This window comes from Oryctolagus cuniculus, chromosome 8 (genome assembly GCF_964237555.1).
Source record: "Oryctolagus cuniculus chromosome 8, mOryCun1.1, whole genome shotgun sequence".
Taxonomy (NCBI): Eukaryota; Metazoa; Chordata; class Mammalia; order Lagomorpha; family Leporidae; genus Oryctolagus; species Oryctolagus cuniculus.
This window is the reverse complement of record NC_091439.1, coordinates 125,344,496-125,371,819: the sequence shown is the minus strand read 5'-3', so window position 1 is coordinate 125,371,819 and position 27,324 is coordinate 125,344,496. Positions and strand designations below refer to the sequence as shown.

The window sequence follows — 27,324 nt, the reverse complement described above, 5'->3', positions numbered from 1 at the left end:
AATCTACCACCATCTCAGAAAAAATGAATCAGGAGGCAACTGAAAGATTTAACACCCAAATAATTTTTTTAAATTTATTTGACAGGTAGAGTTAGACACAGAGAGAGAGAGAGAGACAGAGAGAAAGGTCTTCCTTTCGTTGGTTCACTCCCCAAATGGCTACTATGGCTGGCGCTGTGCTGATCTGAAGCCAAGAGCCAGGTGCTTCCTCCTAGTCTCCCATGCGGGTGCAGGGGCCCAAGCACTTGGGCCATCCTCCATTGCCTTCCCAGGCCACAGCAGAGAGCTGGACTGGAACAGGAGCAACCAGGACCAGAACCCGGCGCCCATATGGGATGCCGGCGCCACAGGCGGAGGATTAACCAAGTGAGCCACGGCGCCTGCCCCGACCCAAATAATTTTAAATCAAATTATTTTATTCAATTAGTATCTGATCATGGAATTAAACTATAAACTAGATTGTACAGTTGCTATTGTTATGTCATTAAGGAACTCATAAGGAGATTTTTATTTTTTGGAGACTTGGGAAGTAAACAAATGTATAGACTGACTGACAAGACTGCACTTTTCCCACACAGTCCAGTTCACCTTCTTCTGCTAATACCAATATGTAACTTGCATACTGAATGATCTTGGATAGAGTGCAAGGAAAAACTTGATGCTTCACTCAATTCTCAGGGTCTTTGCAATGTTAAATTTGTTCCTTGAGGCTAATATTTCCCATTTTCGAGTAAAAATTCAAAGAGTAATTTTAACTATTTTTACATGAATTACTCACCCAGCGCAGTTTAATTATTCTGCAACTTAGAAAGTCCATATTTTACACTCATTCTCCAGCAGGGGTCCTGCTTCAATTTTGGATTTCTGGAGTAGAAAAAGGAAAGTTTGTGTCTTCTCCCTCTTATCCTGTACTCATTCATTATTCTTCATCATTTCTAGAGCCATTGGCCTAAAAGAAAAAAAAAAATAGTGGAGCAGGATGCCAGGCCTTCAGTACCACAGTGGTTCTTGTGGACATTGTCCTGCAGAACAGACTCATCTGCACCTCTCCACACGTGCCGGGTTCCCCATGGATGTCCACTCTGGGCTGCCCATCCTCCTCTGAGAACCTGCCTCCCATCATCCAACTCTCATCTGGGATCCTCTCTCTCCTCCCCAGCTGTCTATGCTAACTCCTGCCAGCAGAGTGCCCAGTCAATGCAGGCATGAGCCTGAACTTCGATGGAAGGTCTGTTCCAGCTCAGTGGAGACACCTCAGTTTTACCTTGCTAGACCCAGAGGCAGAAACTTCTGTGGGCATTTATCCTTAGGACAGGCAGCCCTATGGCAATGCAAGTCCTCGTGTCACTGAGGATAAAGGGTCCACCAGGAAACTCACCGAAATGACAGAGAACAGCTCTCCTTCCTTCCACCACCAAGTGTGGAGAGAAGAGGATGGTCACCACAGCATGCACAGACCCTTTACAAGGAAGGCCAACTCTCCCTAATCAGCCTTCATCACTGATTACTTCTCTTTTAAAAGGTAGAGTGGGGGCCAGTGCTGCAGCATAGTGGGTAAAGGCGCCGCCTGCAGTGCCGGCATCCCTTATGGGTGCCGGTTCGAATCCCGGCTGTTCCTCTTCTGATACAGCTCTCTGCTGTGGCCTGGGAAAGCAGTAGAAGATGGCCCAAGTCCTTGGGCCCCTGCACCCACATGAAAAGACTTGGAGGACGTTCCTGGCTCCTTACTTTGGATCAGCGTAGCTCCTGCCATTGCGGCCATGTGGGGAGTGAACCAGCGGATGGAAGTCCTCCCTCTCTCTGCCTCTCCTTCTCTCTCTGTGTAACTCTTTCAAATACATAAATAAATCTTTAAAAAAAAAACTTAAGAGTGAAGGCTGGTAAAGGCAATTTCACAATCTCTGTGCACTGTCCAAGTACGTAGGCTTGCGTTTTGCTTTAGGCTTTCAAATCCCCGGGTCTCTGACACCCATTTCATTGCCTCTGACATTGGAGGCCTCTACTGAGACCTCTGTTCCAAAAGAAGAGATGAACCTGACTCCTGTTGCAAACAAGTTTCAGGATTCTGGCAAAATGATGCAAACTGACTGGTTTCTGTGTTTTTTCCACTTATTGTAGTTACTAACAGACACATAAATATATAGGTATATCATATCTATTATACACATTATATAATCATGAATTTATAAGAACATTAAGTGTATAAAATCATATTTACATAATATATGATAAACAAAATAGCTTGTGTACTTGCTGTTCCCTCGATACTCCAATGTACAGTTTTCTATTTTAAAATATTTGCATTTTTTATTCTAAACTTTAGATGGAAAAATATTAAATCACAAATCATATTTTCTCCAATCTCTGTACCTGTAGACACAAAGGCATTTATTTGCACACTATGGACATATACACCTCAGGGATGTACTGGCAGTTACCCAATGCCATTTCTTCTTTACCTGAAAACATCATCTAGTCACATTCTCTGGCCTCCTTTACTAAAGAGTTGCAATCCTGTGGCTCAGTTCCAATTGGTAGAGCATAAAGAATGCAACGTTGAACAATTTCAGACTTAGCCTACAATAGCCACTCACTCCAAGGCTTCCATTTCAGTGAGATAGTGGGCCTCCAAGATGCACACTGGGGAGAGGCCAGAGCTGTGTGTGGCCAGGCCTCTGCCCCAGTGACCAGAGCACAGGTTCCCCGCAGCCCTGCACACACTTGACTATTAACCACTAATACAAGCAAAACAACTACAAAGGAAGAATGCTCCAAAATCGGTCTGATGGAGTGGGAAGAGATGGTGGAGTAAGAACAGTCAATGCCCAGGCAGTGACAGATGATCCAGATGGGTCCAATCCAGTGTTGACACTGTCACCACCAGGGGGCACCAAACAGCAACCCAAACAAGATAACTATGGCACACAGGAACCCACAGAGCATCCAAGCAACCAGGCACGGTCATACCTACATCTTTCTCAATGTCACAATCATTAAAATGGACATTTTAACTGTTTAAGTCCCTTGGACCCTACTTATCCTATAATTAGGCTTTATCTTTAATAATAAAACTAATAAGAACAATACCTGGACTACCGTGATATTCTTCTACAACTCAGTAATTCATTTACTTATCAAAAATAGGAGATAAACATTGCACACACTGTCAGGCTTGTCACACTGGTAAAGCTTCCAGGAGCCTGTCAGTGTGGAGAGCAGTATGACAGCCCCACCTCATTGGGATGGGCTGCCCCGACCCCCCTACTGTGTAACTCACGGCACTGAATTTCTAAGTAGGGCAAGGAGCAAAGGAAAGCTCTGACAACAGATCTAAGCTGAGATGCACACAGCCTGGTACTTAAACCTTACAATCCAATCCATAATAGTCCAAAAACCTAGCGTTTTCATGTGAAACATACCCTCTTTTGCTGTCAATTATTCTCGACTTGTCTATTCTTCCACTTGTCTCCAGGGCCTGATCAGGGACAATCAATAACAACCAGGCACAGCTGGCTCATTATACATGGGGCAGTTTCTAACATGTAGACTCATTCCATTATTACACACCATCAGCCACTGTGTGGGAGGGGAGATACGTCTTGAGTGACGGATGGACTCTACATCGTGGGCGGTGGGCATATACAGGCTTGCTGATCTGGAAAGAGTAAGACTGGATGATTTGGACAGGAGTTCAGTGGGAGGAATATTGTGACATAGAATGAGCAGATAATCTTGTTCTGCTAAGTGCCACTGAGAGTTCTCAGTCCCCTGACGTTGGTAGCTCTTTACCTAGTCCTCCAAGGATTTCCCTCCTGTCTTCCTAGTTTTTGTTCAGCAAGTCCTCGTGTGCTGTAACCGTGGTGACATGTACAGAGACACAGAACTCGCTAAGCAGTTCTCCGTTCAGCCCATACTAACCAATGGTGTTCCCTTCGCCTCACAAGGCCCAAACTGCCAAGACCAGAGGTCCTTGCAGAGCTTCCAACATGAGACTGCTTCAGGCAAACTATTTGGCCCCTGCTTCTGCCCAGACGGCCTCTCACAACATCATGGACATGAAGACTGGGGCTGGAAACCAGAGGAGCCATTTGGGTGGTCTTCCAGGCTGCATTATCTGACATGCTGCTCAGTTGGCTCCTGCCACCACCAAATGAAGGTGGTGACATCATTGAGAGCCTTCGGGAATTAGTATTTGCAGCATCACACGAGGTTAAAGAAGGAAGGAGTAATCAGACACACCAGAAGTCATGGGCGAGCACTCAGGAGACTGGAGGGGGCAGGAATGGACGTGGAAATAGGGGGCTACGGCTAACTATGCAGTCTTCTTGACAGAGAAGAGCCTTTTGGTAGCAATGGTTCCACGATCATTTCTTTTCCCTCTCCTCTCTCTCCCTGTCCTCCCTCTCCCTCTCTTCCCTCCCCTCCTCTCTCCCTTTCTTCTTCTCCCTCTCCTCTCCCTCTCCCCTCCTCCTCTCCCTATTCTCCATTTTCCTCCTCTACCATACATGAAGAGAACTGGTGGTGGATAATATTCTGTGTTTGGTTCTGTAAGGAGGGTGACAAAATTGGCAGTCTCTCCCAGTGATGTGATGGGGTCCCCAGGACTTAGTAATTTTCACATCTGGAGAAAAGAGCAAGAGAAAAGGTAAGACTCTTCGATGAGAGGGAAAGGCAGCAGGTTGGGCTGGACGTTCTCTGCACACACAGGCCATCTCTGTCTTGCTCTGTGCTATCAGTCAGAGGTTTTTGAAATGTATCATCTTAGATTCCTTCCCCTCTCGAAAGGGACTGGAAGAACGAAGTCAAAATATATGTCTACCTTTTCTCTCCTGGAGACTCCATTCTGCAAGTCTCTGATCACGGCTACGGGATTGAGACTGTCCCATGGTTACAATTTACACTGGGTCCCCCATGTCTCTTAAGACACAAGGTGTGACAACTTTCTTCGCTGCTAGACCCCGGGTGGGTGCCTCACCTATCCTTGAGGGGCCCCTTGTACACACCTTTGTGCATAATTCCCACTAAAATCCCTTTCATTACCTACTCCTACTTACTGGTTGAAGAACTAGATGGCACTAGACTCGGGCTGGCATGCTATTCCTGACCCTGCACAAACAAGCCACTTGCTTGAAAATGTGTCCTGAGAGACGCAGATGATGGAAGCCTCGCAAAGGGCCGAGGCACCTATACCTACCAGTATGCTGATTTCTGAAAAATTCCAAATGAAAATGAAAGGTTTCTTAAAAAAAGAGAGAAAAGTTAAAAATAAGCTATCAAAAGTATCACTTTAGCATTCACTGTTTAAATTATTTCCAAAAGCATTCTTTTTACTTCCAGGTAAAAAGAGCAGCTTTAATCGTGCAAAAGGATCAGAATTAAATAACATGCAATGTTATGAATTAAAAATTTTACTCATTTCTTCTTGTTAAAGTATGTATTAAATGCCCTGAAAGCTCCTTGTGACACAACAAGTACATGTCAAGGAACAAGCTTTGAGATCATCAATAGGCAAGACATAAAAAATGGATATGAAAATGTTCTTCAGTTGGATTTGAACAGTGTAATTAGCTGTGTCTTAACAATCCATCTAATAGTATATTATGCAATTTAAAAAAACTTGTATTTATAAAACTATATTTTATCATTTTTGCCTCTTAAATGCTTGAACTTGTGCTTATTCTTTCATGGCAGAATTACAAATTCTTACTTTCCTAGACTGATGTCTATGTCATAAAAATCTACCTGGGGGCTGATTAGGGCCTAGGAAAGCACAAGGCTGGATGACTGGGGATAACAGGGTGGGAGGAAAGCTATGTGGACGGTCCTCTAGGAGTGGACGAGGTGTGAGTAGATAACAGATTTCAAAATTCCTTTTTATCCTCTGGCTAAATTAGCCCACATTTTTTCATCTTGTGTTCAGTGATCACTCACTCATTTATGACTGGTGTGGAAAATTCTTCACCCCCTTAGGTAACCCTGCCCATTTCCAGAAGGTTTCACCCGGGCTTCAAGCTTCAAATTTCCCCATTAGCCAGTGAGCCAAGCTACCATAACTGTACATCAATGACAACAGACATCGCAAGGCTGACAGAATCGCAAGCCAAAAGGTGAAAATCCACTACATCTGTAGCCCTGAATATATTAATATGTGGGCAAGGCCTTTTTGAAGCTTAAAGCAATGGCAGTATAATACAGGTTTACTTTAGAACTGATATTTATCTGTTCACATGACATATATATGTATATATATACACACAGAGATACAAATCAATTAATGAAATAATTAATATTAGCATTGACAGAAACTTACTTACTTGATCATGCAAGGGTTTCCTCTTGCACGTGTGATTCTTAGAACTGTTACAACCAAAGGCAGAAGTACAGCCTTTCACAACAGTCATATCGCCAGGAACTGCTGACCAAGAGCACATTATTCCAAAGCTGTACACCCAAAATGTACATCTCCCCGAAGCTCGTGTTTTTAAAATATAGTTAGCCTCTTCATCCTTTCTTACACTCAAAGTGTAAGAACACACATACATAATCAACATACGTAACCAAATGATGCTGAAGGTGTGTGGCGCCGCGTTAAGGTTAAGTAGTCACAGGACACGGGGAAGGAAGGAACAGTGAGGATAATCCTCCCATGTGAACTCATGCAATTCAGTGAAAATGCTGGAATAGCTTACCTGTCGTATATGTCAGGTCACTAACCACACCACACCACACCATACTTCCCAACCCTCAGCAACAAACAGATGGTCAGGCAACTGTACTAAAGAATATTATACAATCTCTAAAAAGAATTCTTTAAGATAGTAACATAAGGAAAAACCTCTGGAAAGACCCTGCCTAGTGGAATCTCTCTGAGACACAAAAGATGATGTTGGAGTGATTCCTTTGTTACATACAAACGTTTGGAGACCTGTGTTGTGGCACAGTGGGTTAAGCACTGTTTGCAACACCTGCATCCCAGATCAGAATACCAGCTTGAGTCTTGGTTGCTCCATTTCTATTCCAGCTTCCTGCTAATGTATCTGGGAAAGCAGTGGAAAAAGGCCTGGTTACTTGGGTCCCTGCCACCCTCATGGGAGACTCAGAAGAAGCTCCTCGCTCTTGGCTTCCATCCAGCCGGCTTCTGCCAACGCAGCCATTTGGGGAGTGAACCAGTAGATTGAAGATCATTCTCCCTCTTGTCTGTCCCTATCTTTCTGTGTCTCCCACTCTCTGTCACTCTGTCTTTCAAGTAAATAAAATAAATCTTAAAAAAATTTTAGACATAGTCTCTGAATAATTCTGATAATAGCACTAAGCACACTTTAGTATCATTAGTGGCAAATCACAAATTCCAAAATCTACTGTTTGCTATTACTAAAGGTAAAGGAAAGGACTAAAATGCAAGAATTTCTCTAAAAGTGAATGGCGATAGCTGATTATAATACACTATTTTGCATCTAAACATTGTATACATTTTGAACATCATTCATCATGCGGTTAAATTTAATCCTGTTTTATTTGAAAGTATACAGCATTGGCTGGCGCCGAAGCTCACTAGGCTAATCCCCCGGCTGCGGCACCAGTACTCCAGGTTCTAGTCCCGGTTGGGATGCCAGTTCTGTCCTGGCTGCTCCTCTTCCAGTCCAGCTCTCTGCTGTGGCCCGGGAGTGCAGTGGAGGATGGCCCAGGTGCTTGGGCCCTGCACTTGCATGGGAGACCAGGAGGAAGCACCTGGCTCCTGGCTTCAGATCAGCGCAGCGCCAGCTGTAGTGGCCACTGCGGGGTGAACCAATGGAAGGAAGACCTTTCTCTCTTTCTTTCTCTCACTGTCTAACTCTGCCTGTCAAAAAAAAAAAAAAGTATATAACATTGATTGAAAAGTAAGTCCCTGCATCTGCTGTCTTTCTCAAATTTCCTGGCTTTTATTTTTGAGCTGAAGATATTTTCTTTTCTCAAATATGACATTTTGAGGTAAACTGGAGAGGATCAGAGAAGAGCTTATATGATATGATTTGTGCGGAATTTCCCAGCCTTCAATCGTGTAATTTTTCTCCTCTGTCTCTAATCAAATCATTCACATTCCTCTGCCTTGGCTTTGTCCACCCCCTCACCTTGATTAATTCCTAGTTATTCTCGACATATTTTTTGAAATGTCATTCATCAAGGAAGTCTTCACCAGCTCCCTAGGAAAAGGCCAGGTTTCCTACTTATGTAACCCACCCCATTCTGAACAACCTCTTCCCATTGTTCACAAGTTGGAACATCATCTACTTGCTCTGCAGTGTTTCTGATTGCAATGGGTTGTTTCCACGTCATGCTTGCAGTTGTTATACATTTTCTCATTAATTCTGTCTATGTTTGCATGGTGGAACAAAGATTATGTAGCTCGGTGCGTGCAACCTCACGACACTTGACGTTTCTTGGAAAAGAACGCCTTTTGTCACTAGATAATGCCTGTTCTTTCTTTGTCTTGTTACTGGTAAATATCATTTATCTATTATCAAAATGATGTGTTGTTTTAGATCTTTGGTTTTAAAAAATTATCTAGATTTGTTTTCAACAAATATGTTTATACTTCTTCTGATCCCCACATGCTTGAACTCTTTGTCTTCCTATGTTCTGTTTTATCTACCAGGCATTTATTTCTCTCTTTTGCTACATGCTATTGAGTGGTAATATTCTCTTCATCCCACTCCTTTTAAATTTTTTAATTGACTAACGATTTGTATCTCTCAAGAATAAGTCTACTTATGTAAGATAGAAATAATTTGGTTTTAACAAAATCATTGTAACCTTACATAAAATAGAAATTTAAGCTGTCTGGGAAAAGAATGAGGCTATATGGTGTCGCAGCCTCAGGCCACCCTTATCTTGTTCTGTCATTCTTGGCAACTGGCTTAGTATTTATGGTCCATTAGGAACCCTTGAGTTCTGGTTATATACAATTGCCAAAGGATAAATGTGACATTTCAATATCATTCCATTTGGCCAGAGCTTAGTCATATGGCTACACTAGCTTCCAAGGAGAGTAAGAAATTTAAATTTTCATCTAGGAAGCCATGCACCCAGGGAAAAGTCTGAAGTTCTGGTTCTAGGGAAAACTGCATAGAAACAATCAACTGGGCAAAGTGCAGCCACGAAGCGCCAGATCATAGATGGTGCATTATCACTGACAATGGCACATTTTACAGACTGAGTTAATTCTTTATACAAAGAAAAGAGTATGCTTTCACCATCGATTCTCCCAACACTTCTGGATCTTAGCAGTCTTTAATTACTTACCAACTGCTACCTACAGATGGCAAATGCATTGTGCTTCTGACTTGTTAGGTTCAAAACATTAGGCATATGGATTCCATCTCTCTCTTCATATTTTTAGAGTCAAAATTCCCCAACATATTTGACCAATTTCAGTAATTTACCCAAATTCATCACTTTCCTTTGCATTTTACTCTACCCTTAGATTTTATTTTATTTTCTTTCCAAGTATACCTTTTAGTAGTTGTTTCAGAAGAGATCGGAGGGTGAAAAAATCTCTTCGTGGATCTGTAATTATTTCCCATGCTCTCAGATTATAATTTAAATGAGTGTTTAACTTTGGGTGGTAATTTGCTTCCCATTAATTTTAAAAAGAGGACTCTGTTTTCTTCTATATTTATGTCATGTAGAATGCTATAGGCAGCAAGCCACATCATCTTTCCCTCCCTCTGGCATGCTTGTGAATTTTAGCCTCTATATTTCCCCATTATTTTATGTTTAATAAATGTAAGAATGGATTTTTTAATCCTCTATTACACTTGTTGTACATATATTTTATGTGCTATTTTTAACATTCAGATATTATCAACTTTTTTTGCGGTTTCCATTCAGGTTCAACCTGCGGAACACATGTGACACACTCATTGAGTCATTCATCCCCTCAACTTGACATAGGTCCTTGTGTTTGGTTTCCTCTTGACCTCGCGGCCTGTCCCTTCTGTGCTCCAATATCACATCATTTCTTAGAGCTTATTTTTATTCTGTTTTACACATTCACTAAAATTCTTATTTTTTATTTTAGTGTGATTTAATAATGCTGTTTACCTAAGTATATAGAAAGAAACTAGGTAGGATGACAAAGAGAGACAGAGACATTGATTAATTTTTTGGTTCTCTGGTTAAATCCTTTTCATGTACACCCAATCTCATTTCATTTCTACTTAATTCTGATCACCTTTTTTGTTTTTAATGCATGTTATTCTTAATCTCTGAGCAATATGAACATTTTTACTCAGTTCAGATAACCATATTTTGTTCACATGGCCTGTGTTAAATTTATTTCTTGATAATTGGCTTTGTTTCTTGGCTGCAAGCACAGATTAATCTCACTGGTCTGCTATGACTGGTTGTTTATTTCAATGTATTGAGCGTTGGCCAACATAATGAAATGTATTAACAAAAAATGAGACAAGGATGCTCTTTAGAAATGCATCTGTGAGTTTTTGGTAGTGTATGTTATAGAAGCCCATCAGCTTTGTCTAACTGAAATAATTGGATTTATGATTTGTACCTAAATAGTTTAATAGTTTTGGTAGGGGCTAGCTCTTTTTTTTTTAAAGATGCAATTATTCATTTGAAAGGCAGAGTGACAGAGGGAGGAAGAAAGAGGGAGAGAAAAAAGGAGAGAGAGAGAGAGAAAATATGCAGGGAATTGAACCCAGGTACCCCAATGTGGGATACAGAATTTCTCACTGGCAGAGAAATCACTCAGCTATATGTTTACCCCATCATTTAATTATTGAAGAAGTACTCTACTCAAATAAAATAATTAAACTTTTAAAAAAGAAAAGGTGAGATGAATAGAATGAATGTATTTATTATGGCCTAAATATTCTGAATTAATTGTACAAGCTATTTTAATAAAGACATTTGCACATATTCTGAGAGGAAAAAGAATAAATCTGCTTGATATTATTTATCTCCACCCCCCCAAACACAAATATCCCTCTACTTTACTAAAACATTTTATTTCTTAATAACATTATTAGGTCATAAAAATCAGTTACTATGACCAAAGTATAAGAACACACAGAGTTTTAATACTGTAAGAGTAGTGAATGACTTGCTTATCAAAAAAAAAAAACATATCATTAAGTGAAAATAGCAGAAAAGAGCAAAAACATTTACTTTATAAAACTAAAATTAGTTTGGAGATTTTTAAAATTTATTTGTTTTCATTTGTTGACAGGCAGAGAGACAGACGGACAGAGCTCCCATCAACTGGTGCACTTCCTAAATGCCCACAGTAACAGGGCCTGAGCCAAGGGAAAGCCAGGAGTTGAGAACTCAACCCAGGCTCCCCTAAGGAAGCCAACTAGCCTTCACCACTGCCTGCCAGGATCTGGATCAGCTGGAGCTGCTCAGGGGCTGGAGCTTGTTCCAGGACCCACACGCTCTGAGATGGCACATCAGGGTCTTTACCAGCACTCTAACTAGTAGGCCAGATGTCTGCCCCCATCTGAAAATGTACACTCACCTCCAGTGGGTTAGAGAATGGAGAGACAAAGAGGACTGGGCCAGAAGCAGAGCGTTTTCCATAGGGACGGAGCGATCTCCCAGCAGCCTTTCCCCCTCCTTGTTGTAGCATCCTTCCTCCCCTTCGGGACGTTGCTCCTCGGGTCAGTGCCTCCACTCCAGGGATAGAAATGAAACCACCTTAGACATAAAGCGAGCATCTGACCTAAGTTCCACCAGTCAGATTCCGCTCAGGAGTTTGTAGCTGGACTGTGTATAGCACCAGCAACGTTAGCTATTCCTTTGATCTTGTGAAGTTTCTACAGTCATTTCCTTCCTGCTGAACTCTGCCAAGGGCTGGTTTTTCTGTGCATGCACTTAAAGACCACTTACTATATAAGGAGCAACTGCTGAACTATTTCAATAAATAAACAGAAAGTCTCAATAAAGAAGAGGAAGAAGCTGGGAAACACTGCAAATTCACTAGTCCAAGAAATCTAAATGGGACATGTTAAATGATGACAAGAGTTCAGAGCAGATTTTGGTTATGGGGGAGAAGCAGTCATATGAAGCCAAGCTAAAGTGTTCAAATTTGTACACATGATTTAATTAAGCAACATAAAGATTAGCAGATAATTATATCACTGTTCATTAACATGAGGATAGTGTCAGGACTCTAGAGGCATAAAATGGAGGCGGTGGTCCTGCTGAGTGCAGCAAACTGGGCGCAAATAATAGAAAAAAAAAAAAAACACAAGAACGTGAAGGCTGCAGCTTGGAAGCTGCCTTGTTGTGGCAGATGATGACGTGTGGGACAGGAAGCTAACCAGCCCCACGCACAACACTACTGAATTTGGACATCTTCCCCAGGAACATGCCATGATAGACTTGAGCAATTCCTAAGATCCTCTCGTCCCCACAGATACAGTATGCTCAGTCAACCCTGAGACCTCGTCACCACAGTCACTGGAGTGCATATGTGCTAATGGCTGATACAGTCCAGCTTTGTAAGAATGAAAATGGAGGCCCGTGCTGCAGCACATCAGGTCAGGCAGCTGCCTGTGACACTGGCATCCCCTGCTGGAGGGAGGCTTCAGTCCTGGCTGCTTGGCTGCTCCGCTCCCTATGCAGCTTCCTGATACTGTGCCTGTGAAGGCAACAGAAGATGGCCCATATACTAGGGCCCCTGCCGCCCATATGAGACCTGGACGGAGACCCTTGTTTCTGGCTTCACCTTGGCTCAGGCCTTGTTGTCATGACCATTTAGAGATCTAGGGAGTGAACTAGTGAGTGCAGGATTCATTCTCTCTCTCTCTCTCTCTCTCTCTCTCTCTCTCTCTCAGTTGCTCTGCCTTTCAAATAAATAAACTAAAGCTTAAAATAGCAATAAGAATAGAATATTATCTACTAAGATACTTGCATACTGGTTATTTAAGTTTCATTAATTACCACAGAATAAAAAGGCCTTAAAAGAGCTTCACTTAAGTGAAATTTTGAAAAATAGTGCTGTATTTCTATGTAGTTTCTGGAAAACACACTTCAGAGCTCAACTGTCATTATCTCTTAAGATGCTAAAGAGGTAATGCAGACTATTTTATCATTCGGGGTTGCCTTGCATTCACCTTCTTTGGTTTCCTGTGAAACCTGCTATACCCAAACATGATTTCTTCAATTACAGCTAGTGATTTCATTTCTTAATTGTTCATGCGTAGCTGAGATACTCAGGCGGCCTTAATGTTTCTGGGGTTCAGCTTAGTTCAGAACTACTTGCAGCTTATGTTCTTAGTAATATCACGGTATCATGACATCATCATTATAATAAGCATCATTATTAATTTAGGAATTTAAATCAGAGTGTCATGAATTAATATAAGATGTTTAAAATGAAAAAGAATTGTCTACAACTACAGTAATTAACATTAAACATTCTGAAAGGCTAATATGCTTAAATAAGCACTCAAGTTAATATCCTGTGAAAACACAAAACAATTTATACTGTTTTCCAAAATTTGAAGTCAAGGAGTTACACTGCCCTAATGATGCACATTATTGGAAGTTGTCATTATTGTTCTGTTTTCCATGGACTAAGCACTATCCTCAAACCTTCATATGTGTTATTTAATCTTCACACCAGACCTATGAGTGAAGTGTTATTCCTCATTTGCAGATAGGAAACTAAAAGTTCAGTTGAGTGTGCAGAAACAAGCCTTGATAACAACAATCATAACTATGCTGAATGATCACTAAGCACATGCACATAGGTCCTCATACCCCACCCGTGGTGAGCCTGAGACTGATTCTCAGCACAGAAGTGCAATGGTCACCACACTCAGACATTACGGTGCTGAAATAATCATCTTTGTCTGTATTGCTTAGTGTTCAAAAATATGGATATAAATTTAGGGTGATGGGGGCAGATGTTTGGCTTAGCTGTTTGGATGCCACACAAGACACCCATATCTCATATTGGAGGCCTTGGGTCTGAGTCTCAGTTTAGCTCCCAATTCAAACTTGCACAAATGCAGACCCTGGGAGGCAGCAGGTGATCGCTCAGGTGGCTGGGTCCCTATCACACACATTCGAGACCTGGCCTGAACTCGGCTCCAGGTCCCGGCCTCAGCCCCAGACCTAAGTGTTGTGGGCATTCGAGGAATGAACCAGAGGATGTGTCTGATTCATTCATACTTTCCCTGTCTCTCTCCCTCCCTTCCTTCAATCTGTGTCTCACTACGTGTCCCTCAATATCTGTCTCTGACTTCTAAATAAATTCATAAAAATTTAAATGTATGGTAAATTGAAAGTTCCTATTATCAGTAAACTATCTTAATTCTCCATCTGAATTTCATAGATGAAGACTCTCCCACATAAAATTACAATAAATTCTTGGCTTTCTTCTGATAATTGTATGTTAAATCAATCAGCCGCCGGTGCCTCAGCTCACTACGCTAATCCTCCGCCTGCGGCGTCGGCACTCCAGGTTCCAGCCCAGGTTGGGGTGCCGGTTCTGTCCCAGTTGCTCCTCTTCCAGTCCAGCTCTCTGCTGTGGCCCGGGAAGGCAGTGAAGGATGGCCCAGGTGCTTGGGCCCTGTACCCGCGTGGGGGACCAGGAGGAAGTACCTGGCTCCTGGCTTCGGATCAGCACTGCGCGCCAGCCATAGAGGCCATTTAGGGGGTGAACCAATGGAAAAGGAAGACCTTTCTCTCTGTCTCTCTCTCTGTCTAACTCTGTCAAAAAAAATTAAATTAAATTTAAAAAATCAATCAGCTGCTTCATCCTATTAAATGTGTCCTACTAAACAACAAAATATTAAACTTATTATATACTACTGAACCTTATAATTACCTTTTATCCACCAGAAACTATATGCAATATAAAAATACACTGATGGAAATAGCCACTATGTACTTTCTGAACTAACTTACAGTGAGAGATAAGTTCCAAAAAGAATTCTGAATAATACTAGAACTAAAACTCTTGCAGATAATCAAAAACCCTCTGAATTCTCCTGAGTTATAGAAAGTTATGTACATGTAGCCAACCTAGGAATAGCAGCAAACTAATTTATTATGTATATATAATATTTGAAAATTTTCATGTATGAAGACATTACTTTTGAAACAGATAATCTACTTAGAAATTAAGCATGAAACGTAAGCCCATAAAGAAGAGCTTAATTTAAAAAAAGAAACTGCTTGATACTAAAGAAACTATCTGAGGCCAGGAAGTGGCATAACCGATAAGAGGTCAGCGCTGCATTGCTCAGGAGGACACACTGAATGTCTTCTCCTTAATGGAAAGATGGAGATAAGGTTTGAAAGCAGTCTGATGGGGACTTAGATACCTAACTGGATGCAGAGACGCAATATTCAACCTAACTTGGCAGCCTGGCGATGATTCCTTTTATCAGCTCAGGAGGGCTCACGTCATGTTCTGTGATTAAAACTATAGCTCTTCCATGTGCATTGTCAATACAAACTCTTCAAGAAAGAGGAAATATGGCCCCCAAGATCTGTATCTGCTTACAATGTCCATTTAATGTAAACAATAACCTAGCTAGAAAAATCTTTGCAGTTTAATATCTACTTTTAAGCCATGATAAATTAATAGGATGTTTTTAACTGATTGGCAATTATTTGATTTTCCAGATGGAACCAAAAGTCAGGTACTTGAATAAAAAGGTAATTCATCTCCACATAAATTTTTTAAATTTCAGCACTCTTCATATATTAAGCAAATATTTTGTCAACAAATATATTTATATTTGAGTATATTCTGAGCAATTCGCTTATTCCCAAATGAGCATCTACTCCCATTTATAAAATAGGGAGAATTGTTTTAATAATTAGCTTAAAAGCTATAGGCATACATTCAGTGTAGATCTGTAAAGAAAAACTAGGGGCAAGCATTTATCCCAGTGGTTAAGACATCAGTTAAAACACCGTGAACATGAAACCTCAGGGGGAAGCAGTTTCTGCGAGCTGGCACTGCACCCCCTCAAGAGGCCCCCTCCTGCTGGAACCCTCTCGACTGCTGTTCCCTACCTTGCCCATACTCAGCTTGAAGAAGCCAGAGTGGTCATCATCCCATACCCCTAACAGAAGTTAGGGTCCATTCTTCAGGGGGAGGAATGTGAGGAATCAGATGGGTTCATAGGCAGCCAGGGTTGGTCCTAGTGGAAACTGAGGGTGCAGACCTTTTAGCAAGGTCAAAAGTGCCTGCCCCACTCATTGAGAATTTCCAGTCTTTTGAGAATAGCAAGGGGGTGGTGATTCCACCCTTTTGAGCTCCCAGTTTACTGTAAAACAAATTAGGTATCCCACCCTCTGATGACTCTTGTTTTATTATGAGCAAGCCAGACAGGATAAAAAGCTACGATCAGGTCTTTTGATGGGTTTTGTCCTTGCCTTGTAACTGAATATCAAACTGAGAAGTGTTTTCTTCTTCCCCCAAATTGTGCTTAGAAACCCCAGTATCACTAGCCCCTTTGGGTTTTGTCTCTCTCAGAGCCCCCTCCAGGCCACTCTGGCTGGAAGTCTCTGACTTAAATCTTGCTTACAAAAAACAAAAACGAAAACACACCATGCCCACACTACATCCAATTCCCTGCTCTGGCTCCTGACTCCAGATTCTAACTAATGTAGAAGCAGTGGTGACAGTTCAAGTAATTTGGTTCCTGCCACCCATATGGGAGACTTGCATTGAATTTCTAGTTCCCAGTTTCAGCCAGCCAAGTAAGAGCCACTGCGGGCATTTAGGGATTGGGCCAGCAGATGGGAGCTCTAAGTCTGTCTGTCTCTTTCTTTCACTGCCACTAAAATAACAATTTATAAAAGGACAAAAATAGAGGCTGACATTGTGGTGCATCCCATATTACCACCAGTTTGAGTCCCAGTTGCTCCACTTCTGATCCACCTTCCTGCTAAGCACTTGGGATAAAAGCAGATGATGGTCTGAGTGCTAGGGTCCTGCCACCCACGTGGAGACCCTGACTTCAGCCTGGCCCAGCGGGCAGCTGTGGCCATTTGGGGATGGATTAGCAAATGGAAGATAACTCTCTATACCCACCCCCCTTCCTCTGTCATTCTACCTTTCAAACAAAATTATATATACATATACATATATATAATAAAATGGACAAAGATAAAAAGAGACAATAAAACTAGACTGGTGAGTAACTGTCCATTTTAATACTCAAGTTATTTCCAAATAGAAAGAGAACGAAAACAGAGTAAAATACAGAGGTAAAGGACAAATGATGTTAATTCTAGAGATCCTTAAAACCTCATAGATGTGACACAGCAGTGCTTTTTCTGTTGTTTCTGTTGATTCTTGGCTTTGCATTGTGCTTTCCATTATTTCTAAATAGTTCTCATGACGTCTAAGTGTGACCCCATATTCAGACAGAAGAGCAACATCTGACGATGTGGCAGCTTTAAGTATCACGATCAGCAGGTGAAATTAATTTCACCCAAAAGCACCTTTTGCAAGCCCCCCTCTGCTCTCTAACCCTGAAACCTAGTCTGCAATTTCCATAGCCCTAGGAGATGGGACCTCACTTTCTTTCCTTGCCAGAATCCTTTCAATGAGACTCCTCCTATGTTCCTGGCTCAGCAAATACACTGTCCTTTATTTAGTGAAAGTTTAATTCTCATCCGAAAGGTTAGATGTCTTATCTTTTTCTTTTTTTTTTTTAAAGATCTATTTATTTGGGCCGGCATCGCAGCTCAATAGGCTAATCCTCCGCCTGCAGCACCGGCACCCCGGGTTCTAGTCCTGGTCGGGGTGCCGGATTCTGTCCCAGTTGCTCCTCTTCCAGTCCAGCTCTCTGCTGTGTCCTGGGAGTGCAGTGGAGGGTGGCCCAAGTCCTTGGGTCCTGCACCTGCATCGGAGACCAGGAGAAGCACCTGGCTCCTGCCTTTGGATCAGCGTGATATGCTGGCCACAGCGGCCATTTTGGGGGTGAACAACGGCAAAGGAAGACCTTTCTCTCTGTCTGTCTCTCACTGTCCACTCTGCCTGTCAAAAAAAAAAAAGATTTATTTGAAAAAAAAAAAAATATATATATATATATATATAGAAAGAGAGAGAGAGAGAGAGAGAGAGAGAGAGAGACACTAGAAAGTCTTCCATCCACTGGTTCACTCACCAAATGGCCTTAACGAAGCCAGAGTCAGGAGCTTCACCCAGGTCTCCCAGGTGGGTGCAGGGGGGGCCCAAGCACTTGAGCCATCTTCTACTGCTCTCCCAGGCACATTAGCAGGGAGCTAGATTGGAAGGGGAGCAGCTGGGGCTCAAACCAGAGCCTAAATGGGATGCCGGCACTGCAGGCAGCAGCTTTACCTGCTATGCCTATCTTTCAATGCAATGGCCAGCTAAAACATGCTAACACACCACGAGTTCTGAAAAGACGGCTTTCCCCAGACTTCTGCAGCCTTAATAAACACCTCTTGTCTCTTCCTTGGAAGAATCAGGACCTTCACCACGTCATGAATTAATCCATTAAAGATAAAAGATTGCATTTGAGTTTCTATGGAATGCAGCTTCCTACAACATAATCCTTTGTTCCCTTTCCTATTTTAAAATTTTATAAAAGATCACTTAACACATCTTGATGTACTGGTCCTTTTGACAGAAGCTGACATTTTTAATAAGACAACTCAACTGTTTGAGTTTGCTCAACTATTTGAGTTTGGTTTAGTACGCATTTATTGTGTTTCAAAATGTACTTTCCTGAATATCTGTTGTCATGGGTACCCTAATCTGCTTTTCTTCTTTTTTCTAAATTAGACAAAGACACCCAAAGTTTGCAGGTTTCTTCTCCTTCATGTCTTCCTTGACCTTAATTCTTTATTTATATTGCTACTTTAGACTTGTGCCGAGTCAGTTTCAACTGAAAACACCTTTTCGTCCTATTGTAACCCAGGTGCAGAAGAAAATGCACAAAGCTACCTTAAAATATCCTTGCTGATACAGTTATTCTGGGTCATTTTAGAGTGCCATGTAGCAGACTCACAAATGAAAGGCTTCTGGAAAAGTGGCTAACACCTGAAAAATGTGGTGTCCTTTGAAACACAGAAGGAGGTACTCTTACATTTTAAATTTTATTTCTTTATTAGTATTTATTTGAAAAGGAAGAGCAAAGGACAGAAACACAGGGAGACTCAGAGATCTCCCATCAACTGCTTTGCTTCTCAACTGCCAAAACTGGGCCAGGCTGAAGTCAGGAGACTGCAACTCAACTTAGGTATCTGGTGTGAGTGTCAGGGACCCAAGACTTAAACCATCACCAGTAGTGTCCCAGGATGCACTTTAACATTAACTTGGAAGTGCAAATGGAGTCAGGGCTTGAACTCTGGCACTTTTAATTTTTTCCCTTTATTGTTATTAATTCTAAATTTACAAAACTGAAGTCATGAGATAGTATCACAATGAGCTCCTACATACCCATTTACTTTATTAACATCTCAGATTTGTCACAGTATATTAACCATACCCAGCTTTGTACCAAATGTCCATTCCCATATTTGGCTTTTTATCCTTTTCCACTAATTATAGTGAAAACAGACAGTTAATGGCTAAGCGAAGTCACATATTGTTGGAATTCTATACTTGAATGAAAATAAACATCACCTTCCATATCCATATTTATAATCATATTAAATGGATCAGAGATGGATTCGCTGTTATCCTGTTATACCAAAAACTTGTGAACATTCTGGGAGATCCACATTTCTCAAGTACTTTGTAAATTTAGTCTCAGAGATCACACTGAATATTTGTGTTTCCCTAGCTAAGATTTTGGATCTGGTTCTCAGCTTTATGAATACTTCCTGAAAGAGCTTAGCCAATATCAAGGATGACACAGCTTGAAAATTTAACTTTATACATCCTGCATTTCTTTCTTTTTTTTTTTTTACTGAACTTTTTTTTAACTTTTATTTAATGAATATAAATTTCCAAAGTACGGCTTATGGATTACAATGGCTTCTCCCCCATAACGTCCCTCCCACCCGCAACCCTCCCCTTTCCCACTCCCTCTCCCCTTCCATTCACATGAGGATTCATTTTTGATTCTCTTTATATACAGAAGATCAGTTTAGCATACATTAAGTAAAGATTTCAACAGTTAGCTCCCACACAAACATAAAGTGAAAAATAATAGATGATTTTTTAAATGATGATGAAATCAGATCAGACCTATTGTCATGTTTAATCCCAGCGAGAGTCAAGTTGGGGATTAATAATTTCTTCTTCTTTTTTTTTTTTTTTTACAGAAGATCAGTTTAGTATACATTAAGTAAAGATTTCAACAGTTTGCACCCCCATAGAAGCACAAAGCAAAATATACTGTTTGAGTACTCATTATAGCATTAAGTCTCAATGTACAGCACATTAAGGACAGAGATCCTACATGAGGAGTAAGTGCACAGTGACTCCTGTTGTTGACTTTACAAATTGACACTCCTGTTTATGGCATCAGTAATCTCCCTATGCACCAGTCATGAGTTTCCAAGGCTATGGAAGCCCCTTGAGTTCGCCGACTCTTATCTTGTTTAGATAAGGTCATAGTCAAAGTGGAGGCTCTCTCCTCCCTTCAGAGAAAGGTACATCCTTCTTTGAAGACCTGTTCTTTCCACTGGGATCTCACTCACAGAGATCTTTCATTTAGGTGTTTTTTTTTTTTTTTCCAGAGTGTCTTGGCTTTCCATGCCTGAAATACTCTCATGGGCTTTTCAGCCAGATCCGAATGCCTTAAGGACTGATTATGAGGCCAGAGTGCTGTTTAGGACATCCGCCATTCTATGAGCCTGCTGAGTATCTCGCTTCCCATGTTGGATCACTCTCCCCTTTATTTATTCTATCGGTTAGTATTAGCAGGTACTAGACTTGTTTATGTGCTCCCTTTGACTCTTAGTCCTTTCATTATGATCAATTGTGAACTGAAATTGATCACTTGGACTAGTGAGATGGCATTGGTACATGCCACCTTGATGGGATTAAATTGGAGTCCCCTGGTATGTTTCTAACTATACTGTTTGGGGCAAGTCATCTTGAGCATGTCCCAAATTGTACATCTTTTCCCTCTCTTATTCCCACTCTTATATTTAACAGGGATCACATTTCAGTTACACCCGTTCATGATGAAAACTCTAAGCAAACTATGTTTGGAGGGAACATTCCTCAATACAATCAAAGCAATCTACGAAAAACCCACAGCCAACATCCTATTGAATGGGGAAAAGCTGGAAGCATTTCCACTGAGATCTGGTACCAGACAGGGATGCCCACTCTCACCACTGCTATTCAATATAGTTCTGGAGGTTCTAGCCAGAGCTATTAGGCAAGAAAAAGAAATTAAAGGGATACAAATTGGGAAGGAAGAACTCAAACTATCCCTCTTTGCAGACGATATGATTCTTTACTTAGGGGACCCAAAGAACTCTACTAAGAGACTGTTGGAACTCATAGAAGATTTTGGCAAAGTAGCAGGGTATAAAATCAATGCACAAAAATCAACAGCCTTTGTATACACAGACAATGCCATGGCTGAGGAAGAACTTCCAAGATCAATCCCATTCACAATAGCTACAAAAACAATCAAATACCTTGGAATAAACTTAACCAAGGACGTTAAAGATCTCTACGATGAAAATTACAAAACCTTAAAGAAATAGAAGAGGATACCAAGAAATGGAAAAATCTTCCATGCTCATGGATTGGAAGAATCAATATCATCAAAATGTCCATTCTCCCAAAAGCAATTTATAGATTCAATGCGATACCAATCAAGATACCGAAGACCTTCTTCTCAGATCTGGAAAAAATGGTGCTGAAATTTATATGGAGGCACAAGAGACCTCGAAGAGCTAAAGCAATCTTGTACAACAAAAACAAAGCCAGAGGCATCACAATACCAGATTTCAGGACATACTACAGGGCAGTTGTAATCAAAACAGCATGGTACTGGTACAGAAACAGATGGATAGACCAATGGAACAGAATTGAAACACCAGAAATCAACCCAAACATCTACAGCCAACTTATATGTGATCAAGGATCTAAAACCAATTCCTGCAGCAAGGACAGTCTATTCAATAAATGGTGCTGGGAAAACTGGATTTCCATGTGCAGAAGCATGAAGCAAGACCCCTACCTTACACCTTACACAAAAATCCACTCAACATGGATTAAAGACCTAAATCTACAACCTGACACCATCAAGTTATTAGAGAACATGGGAGAAACCCTTCAAGATATTGGCACAGGCAAAGAATTTCTGGAAAAGACCCGGGAGGCACAGGCAGTCAAAGCCAAAATCAACTATTGGGATTGCATCAAATTGAGAAGTTTCTGTACTGCAAAAGAGACAGTCAGGAGAGTGAAGAGACAACCGACAGAATGGGAAAAAATATTTGCAAACTATGCAACAGAAAAAGGGTTAATAACCAGAATCTACAAAGAGATCAAGAAACTCCACAAAAACAAAACCAACAACCCACTTAAGAGATGGGCCAAGGACCTCAATAGACATTTTTCAAAAGAGGAAATCCAAATGGCCAACAGGCACATGAAAAATGTTCAAGATTACTAGCAATCAGAGAAATGCAAATCAAAACCACAATGAGGTTTCACCTCACCCCAGTTAGAAAGGCTCACATACACAAATCTAACAACAACAGATGCTGGCAAGGATGTGGGGGAAAAGGGACACTAACCCACTGTTGGTGGGAATGCAAACTGGTCAAGCCACTATGGAAGTCAGTTTGGAGATTCCTCAGAAACCTGAATGTAACCTACCATTCAATCCAGCCATCCCACTCCTTGGAATTTACCCAAAGGAAATTAAATTGGCAAACAAAAAAGCGGTCTGCACCCTAATGTTTATTGCAGCTCAATTCACAACAGCTAAGACCTGGAACCAACCTAAATGCCCATCAACGGTAGACTGGATAAAGAAATTATGGGATATGTACTCTTTAGAATACTATACAGCAGTAAAATCAATGAAATCCGGTCATTTGCAACAAAATGGAGGAATCTGGAACACATCATGCTGAGTGAAATAAGCCAGTCCCAAAGGGACAAATACCATATGTTCTCCCTGATCAGTGACAAGTGACTGAAGACCAAAAAGGAAACCTGTTGAAGTGAAATGGACACTATGAGAAATGGTGACTTGATCAGCCATAGCCCTGACTGTTGAAGAACAATGTAATACGTTATCCCTCTCAGTATTTTTTGTCTGTTCTACTTAATACTATTGGTTTAATTCTGTAATTAATACAGTTATGCTTAAGTGTTGAAATTTAACTGAAAAGTGATCCCTGTTAAATATAAGAGTGGAATAAGAGAGGGAAGAGATGTACAATTTGGGACATGCTCAAGCTGACTTGCCCCAAACGGTAGAGTTAGAAACATACCAGGGGATTCCAATTCAATCCCATCAAGGTGGCATGTACCAATGCCATCTCACTAGTCCCAGTGATCAATTTCAGTTCACAATTGATCATAATGAAAGGACTAAGAGTCAAAGGGAGCACATAAACAAGACTAGTGTCTGCTAATACTAACCGATAGAATAAAAAAGGGAGAGAACGATTGAACATGGGAAGCGGGATACACAGCAGACTCATAGAATGGCGGATGTCCTAAACAGCACTCTGGCCTCAGAATCAGCCCTAAATGCATTCGGATCTGGCTGAAGAGCCCATGAGAGTATTTCAGGCATGGAAAGCCAAGACACTTTGGCAAAAAAAAAAAAAAAACAAAAACAAAAAACAAAAAACCGACCTAAATGAAAGATCTCTGTGAGTGAGATCCCAGTGGAAAGAACAGGTCTTCAAAGAAGGAGGTACCTTTCCCTGAAGGGAGGAAAGAACTTCCACATTGACTATGACCTTGTCTAAATATGATCAGAGTCGGTGAACTCAAAAGGCTTCCATAGCCTTGGAAACTCATGACTGGTGCATAGGGAGATTACTGAGGCCATAAACAGGAGTGTCAACTTGTAAATTCAACAACAGGAGTCACTGTGCACTTACTCCTCATGTAGGATCTCTGTCCTTAATGTGTTGTACATTGTGATTTACTGCTATAACGTGTACTCAAAGAGTATTTTTCACTTTGTGTTTCTATGTGGGTGCAAATTGTTGAAATCTTTACTTAATGTATACTAAACTGATCTTCTGTATATAAAGAAAATTGAAAATGAATCTTGATATGAATGGAAGGGGAGAGAGAGCGGGAGATGGGAGGGTTGCGGGTGGGATGGACGTCATTGGGTGGGGGGGAAGCCATTCTAATCCATAAGCTGTACTTTAAATTTATATTCGAGTCACCCAGAGAGAGCCGGTGGTGATGGGAAGTTTGCAGATCTGAGAAGGCTCCCTTCTGCTACAATGGAGGATGGCATTTGAACAGATACCAAAAAAGGATTGGTATAGCATTCTGGGGGCCGACCCCTCTGAGAATGTGTCAGACCTAAAACAGAAGTATCAGAAACTCATATTAAAGTGTACATCACAGGCTTCTCGCCCTAAAGAACACTAGATAGCATTTCATGCAGTCTGCTTGGGTGCATTTGAAGCAGGACAATTACCAAGAAAAAGCATACAAATGTGAAAAACATGACAATAAGTATCTCGTGGAACAGACACATTTGCAGTATGACAGCTGGAACATGAAGGCAAAGGTTGCCGTGTTCAACCTCAGCTGAGAAGTATCATCCAGATAAACAAAGTACAGATGTTCCAGCAGGAACGGTGGAGGAATGTTTACAGAAGTTCATCGAAGTTGATCAGGCGTGGAAAATCCTCGGGAATGAAGAGACAAAAAAAGAGTATGACCTGCAGCGGCATGAAGATGACCTAAGAAATGTGGGACCAGTAGATGCCCAAGTATATCTTGAAGAAATGTCTTGGAATGAAGACGATCATTCTTTTTCTTGGAGTTGCCGATGTGGTGGAAAATACATTATTTCCAAAGAGGAAGCTGAACAAGCTAACCTGATTTCTTGTGATACATGTTCACTAATTATAGAACTCCTTCATTAGAGCTAAAATTGTTTACCATTTGGAATTCTTTAATTGTATATTCTGAAACGATGAGAGGCTATTTGAGCTTGGTTCATTCAAGGAAATGGATTCTTTTGTTGTCAGACCTATTATTTGCAAAGACAATATAAGACTGTCAAGAAAAGGGCAACTTAGATAAATAAAAAAATTAACTTACTAATTTGTATGTATTTATAATTTATATATACAGGTTGTCACAGACAGGACTGAATTATATTTTATGAATTCCTAAAAAAAAAAAAAATTATATTCATTAAATAAAAGTTAAAAAAAGATCAGTTTAGTTGAGACAAAAAAAAGAGAGGCCAGCAAAGTGGTGTAGCTGATAAAGCCACCACCTGCAGTGCTGGCATCCTTTGTGTGCACCAGTTCGAGTACCAGTTACTCCACTTCCAATCTAGCTCTCTACTATGGCTTGCAAAAGCAGCACAGTATGGCCCAAGTCCTTGGGCCCCTGCACCCACGTGGGAGACCTAGAAGAAGTTCCTGGCTCCTGGCTTCGGATCATTGCAGCTCCAGCCGTTGCAGCCATCTGGGGAGTGAACCAGCCAATGGAAGATCTCCCCCAACACACATCGCCGCCTCTGCCTCTGCCTCTGCCTCTCTGTAACTGCCTTTCAAGCAAATAAATAAATCTTTAAAAAATTATTAAAAGAGACAAAGGAGACTATGTAATTATTAAATGAACAATTTAGCAGGACTGTGACTATTATAAATGTATATACACCTAATTACAGGGCACCTGGCTATTTGAAAGAAATGTTAATTGATTTAAAGGGAGATATAGACTCAAACACTATGGTAAAGGGGGACTTCAATACCCCACTTTCAGCAATGGACAGATTAAACAGACAGAAAATCAATAAGGAAACAAAAGAATTAATTGACACCATAGGCCAAACAGACTTAGCAGATATTTACAGAGCCTTCTATCCTACAGCCACAGAATATACATTTTTCTCAACAGTGCATGGAACTTTCTTTAGGGTTGACCACATGCTAAGTGATCAATAGACCACATAAAACAAATCTCAGCAAATTAAATGAAAAAAATCATACCATGCATCTTCTTGGACCATAATGCAATGAAGCTGGAAATCAGCAACTCAGGAATCTCCAGATCATATGTAAACAAATGGAGACTGCACAACACACTCCTGAATGGACAGTGGGTCATAGAAGAAATCAAAAGAGAAATCCAAAAATTTCTGGAAACAAATGAAGATGACAATACAACATACCAAAACTTATGGTATACAGCAAAAGCAGTGTTAAGAGGAAAGTTTATAGCAATTGGTGCCTATATCAAGAAATTGGAAATACATGAGCAATTAATGCACCTCAAGGATCTAGAAAAACAACAGCAAACGAAACCCAAAACTAGTAGGGGAAAAGAAATAATTAAAATCAGAGAAGAAATAAAAAAGTTGAAACAAAAAAAATACTAATCAAAATACCAAAGACATTCTTCTTAGATCTAGAAAAAATGAAGCTGAAATTCATCTGAAAACACAGGAAACCTCTAATAGCTAAAGCCATGTTACACAACAAAAAGCCAGAGGCATGACAATACCAAATTTCAAGACATACTACAAGGCAGTTACTATCAAACAGCCTGGTACTGAGACAAAAACAGATGAAAAGACCAATGGAACAGCATAGAGACACCAGAAATCAAGCCAAGCATCTACAATCAACTTATATTTGACCAAGGAGCTAAAACCAATCCCTAGAACAAGAGCAGTCTCTTCAAACAATGGTGCTAGGAAAACTGGATTTCCACATGAAGCAGAACTCCAACCTTATACCTTACTCAAAGATCCATTCAAAATGGATTAAAGACCTGAATCTATGACCTGATATCATCAAATTAATAGAGAGTATTGATGAAACCCTGCAAAACACTGGCACAGACAAAGAGTTCCTGGAAAAGACCCCAAAGGCACAGGCAATCAAAGCCAAAAAAATAATAATAACAAATGGGATTACATCAAATTAAGAAGCTCTGAAACACTCAGGCAAGTGAAGAGGCAACCAAAAGACTGGGAGAAATTATTTGCAAACTATGCAGCTGATAAAGGATTAATAACCAGAATATATAAAGAGACCAAGAAACTCAACAACAACAAAACAAACAACACAGCTAAGAAATGGGCAAAGGACTTAAACAGCCAATTTTCAAAAAAGGAAATCCAAATGGCCAACAGACACAAGAGAAAATGCTCAGGATCACTAGCCGTCTGGGAAATGCAAATCAAA

General features: G+C 40.8%; 2 protein-coding genes across 2 annotated transcripts in view; one reads left to right on the top strand and one right to left on the bottom strand.

Annotated features, from left to right (window-relative positions):
* The window catches only part of LOC108175429 (tolloid-like protein 1), a 225,606-nt gene that overhangs the window by 97,712 nt on the left and 100,570 nt on the right, over positions 1-27,324 (bottom strand). The gene's annotated exons all lie outside the window — the stretch shown is intronic.
* LOC138843587 (dnaJ homolog subfamily C member 24-like) lies at positions 24,331-25,225 on the top strand. The gene is made up of 2 exons (XM_070048212.1): positions 24,331-24,506; positions 24,704-25,225. Exons 1-2 carry the CDS (start codon positions 24,398-24,400, stop codon positions 25,042-25,044), a joined length of 450 nt encoding a protein of 149 aa, XP_069904313.1. The 5' UTR covers positions 24,331-24,397; the 3' UTR covers positions 25,045-25,225.

What these genes read in the sequence shown, in the direction of transcription:
- LOC138843587 (XM_070048212.1), top strand. Translation starts at nt 24,398, where the DNA reads ATGGCATTTGAACAGATACCAAAAAAGGATTGGTATAGCATTCTGGGG. An exon ending in TCAGAAACTCATATTAAAGT is followed by an intron (nt 24,507 to 24,703) that starts GTACATCACAGG and finishes GTTCAACCTCAG; the next exon opens with CTGAGAAGTATCATCCAGAT.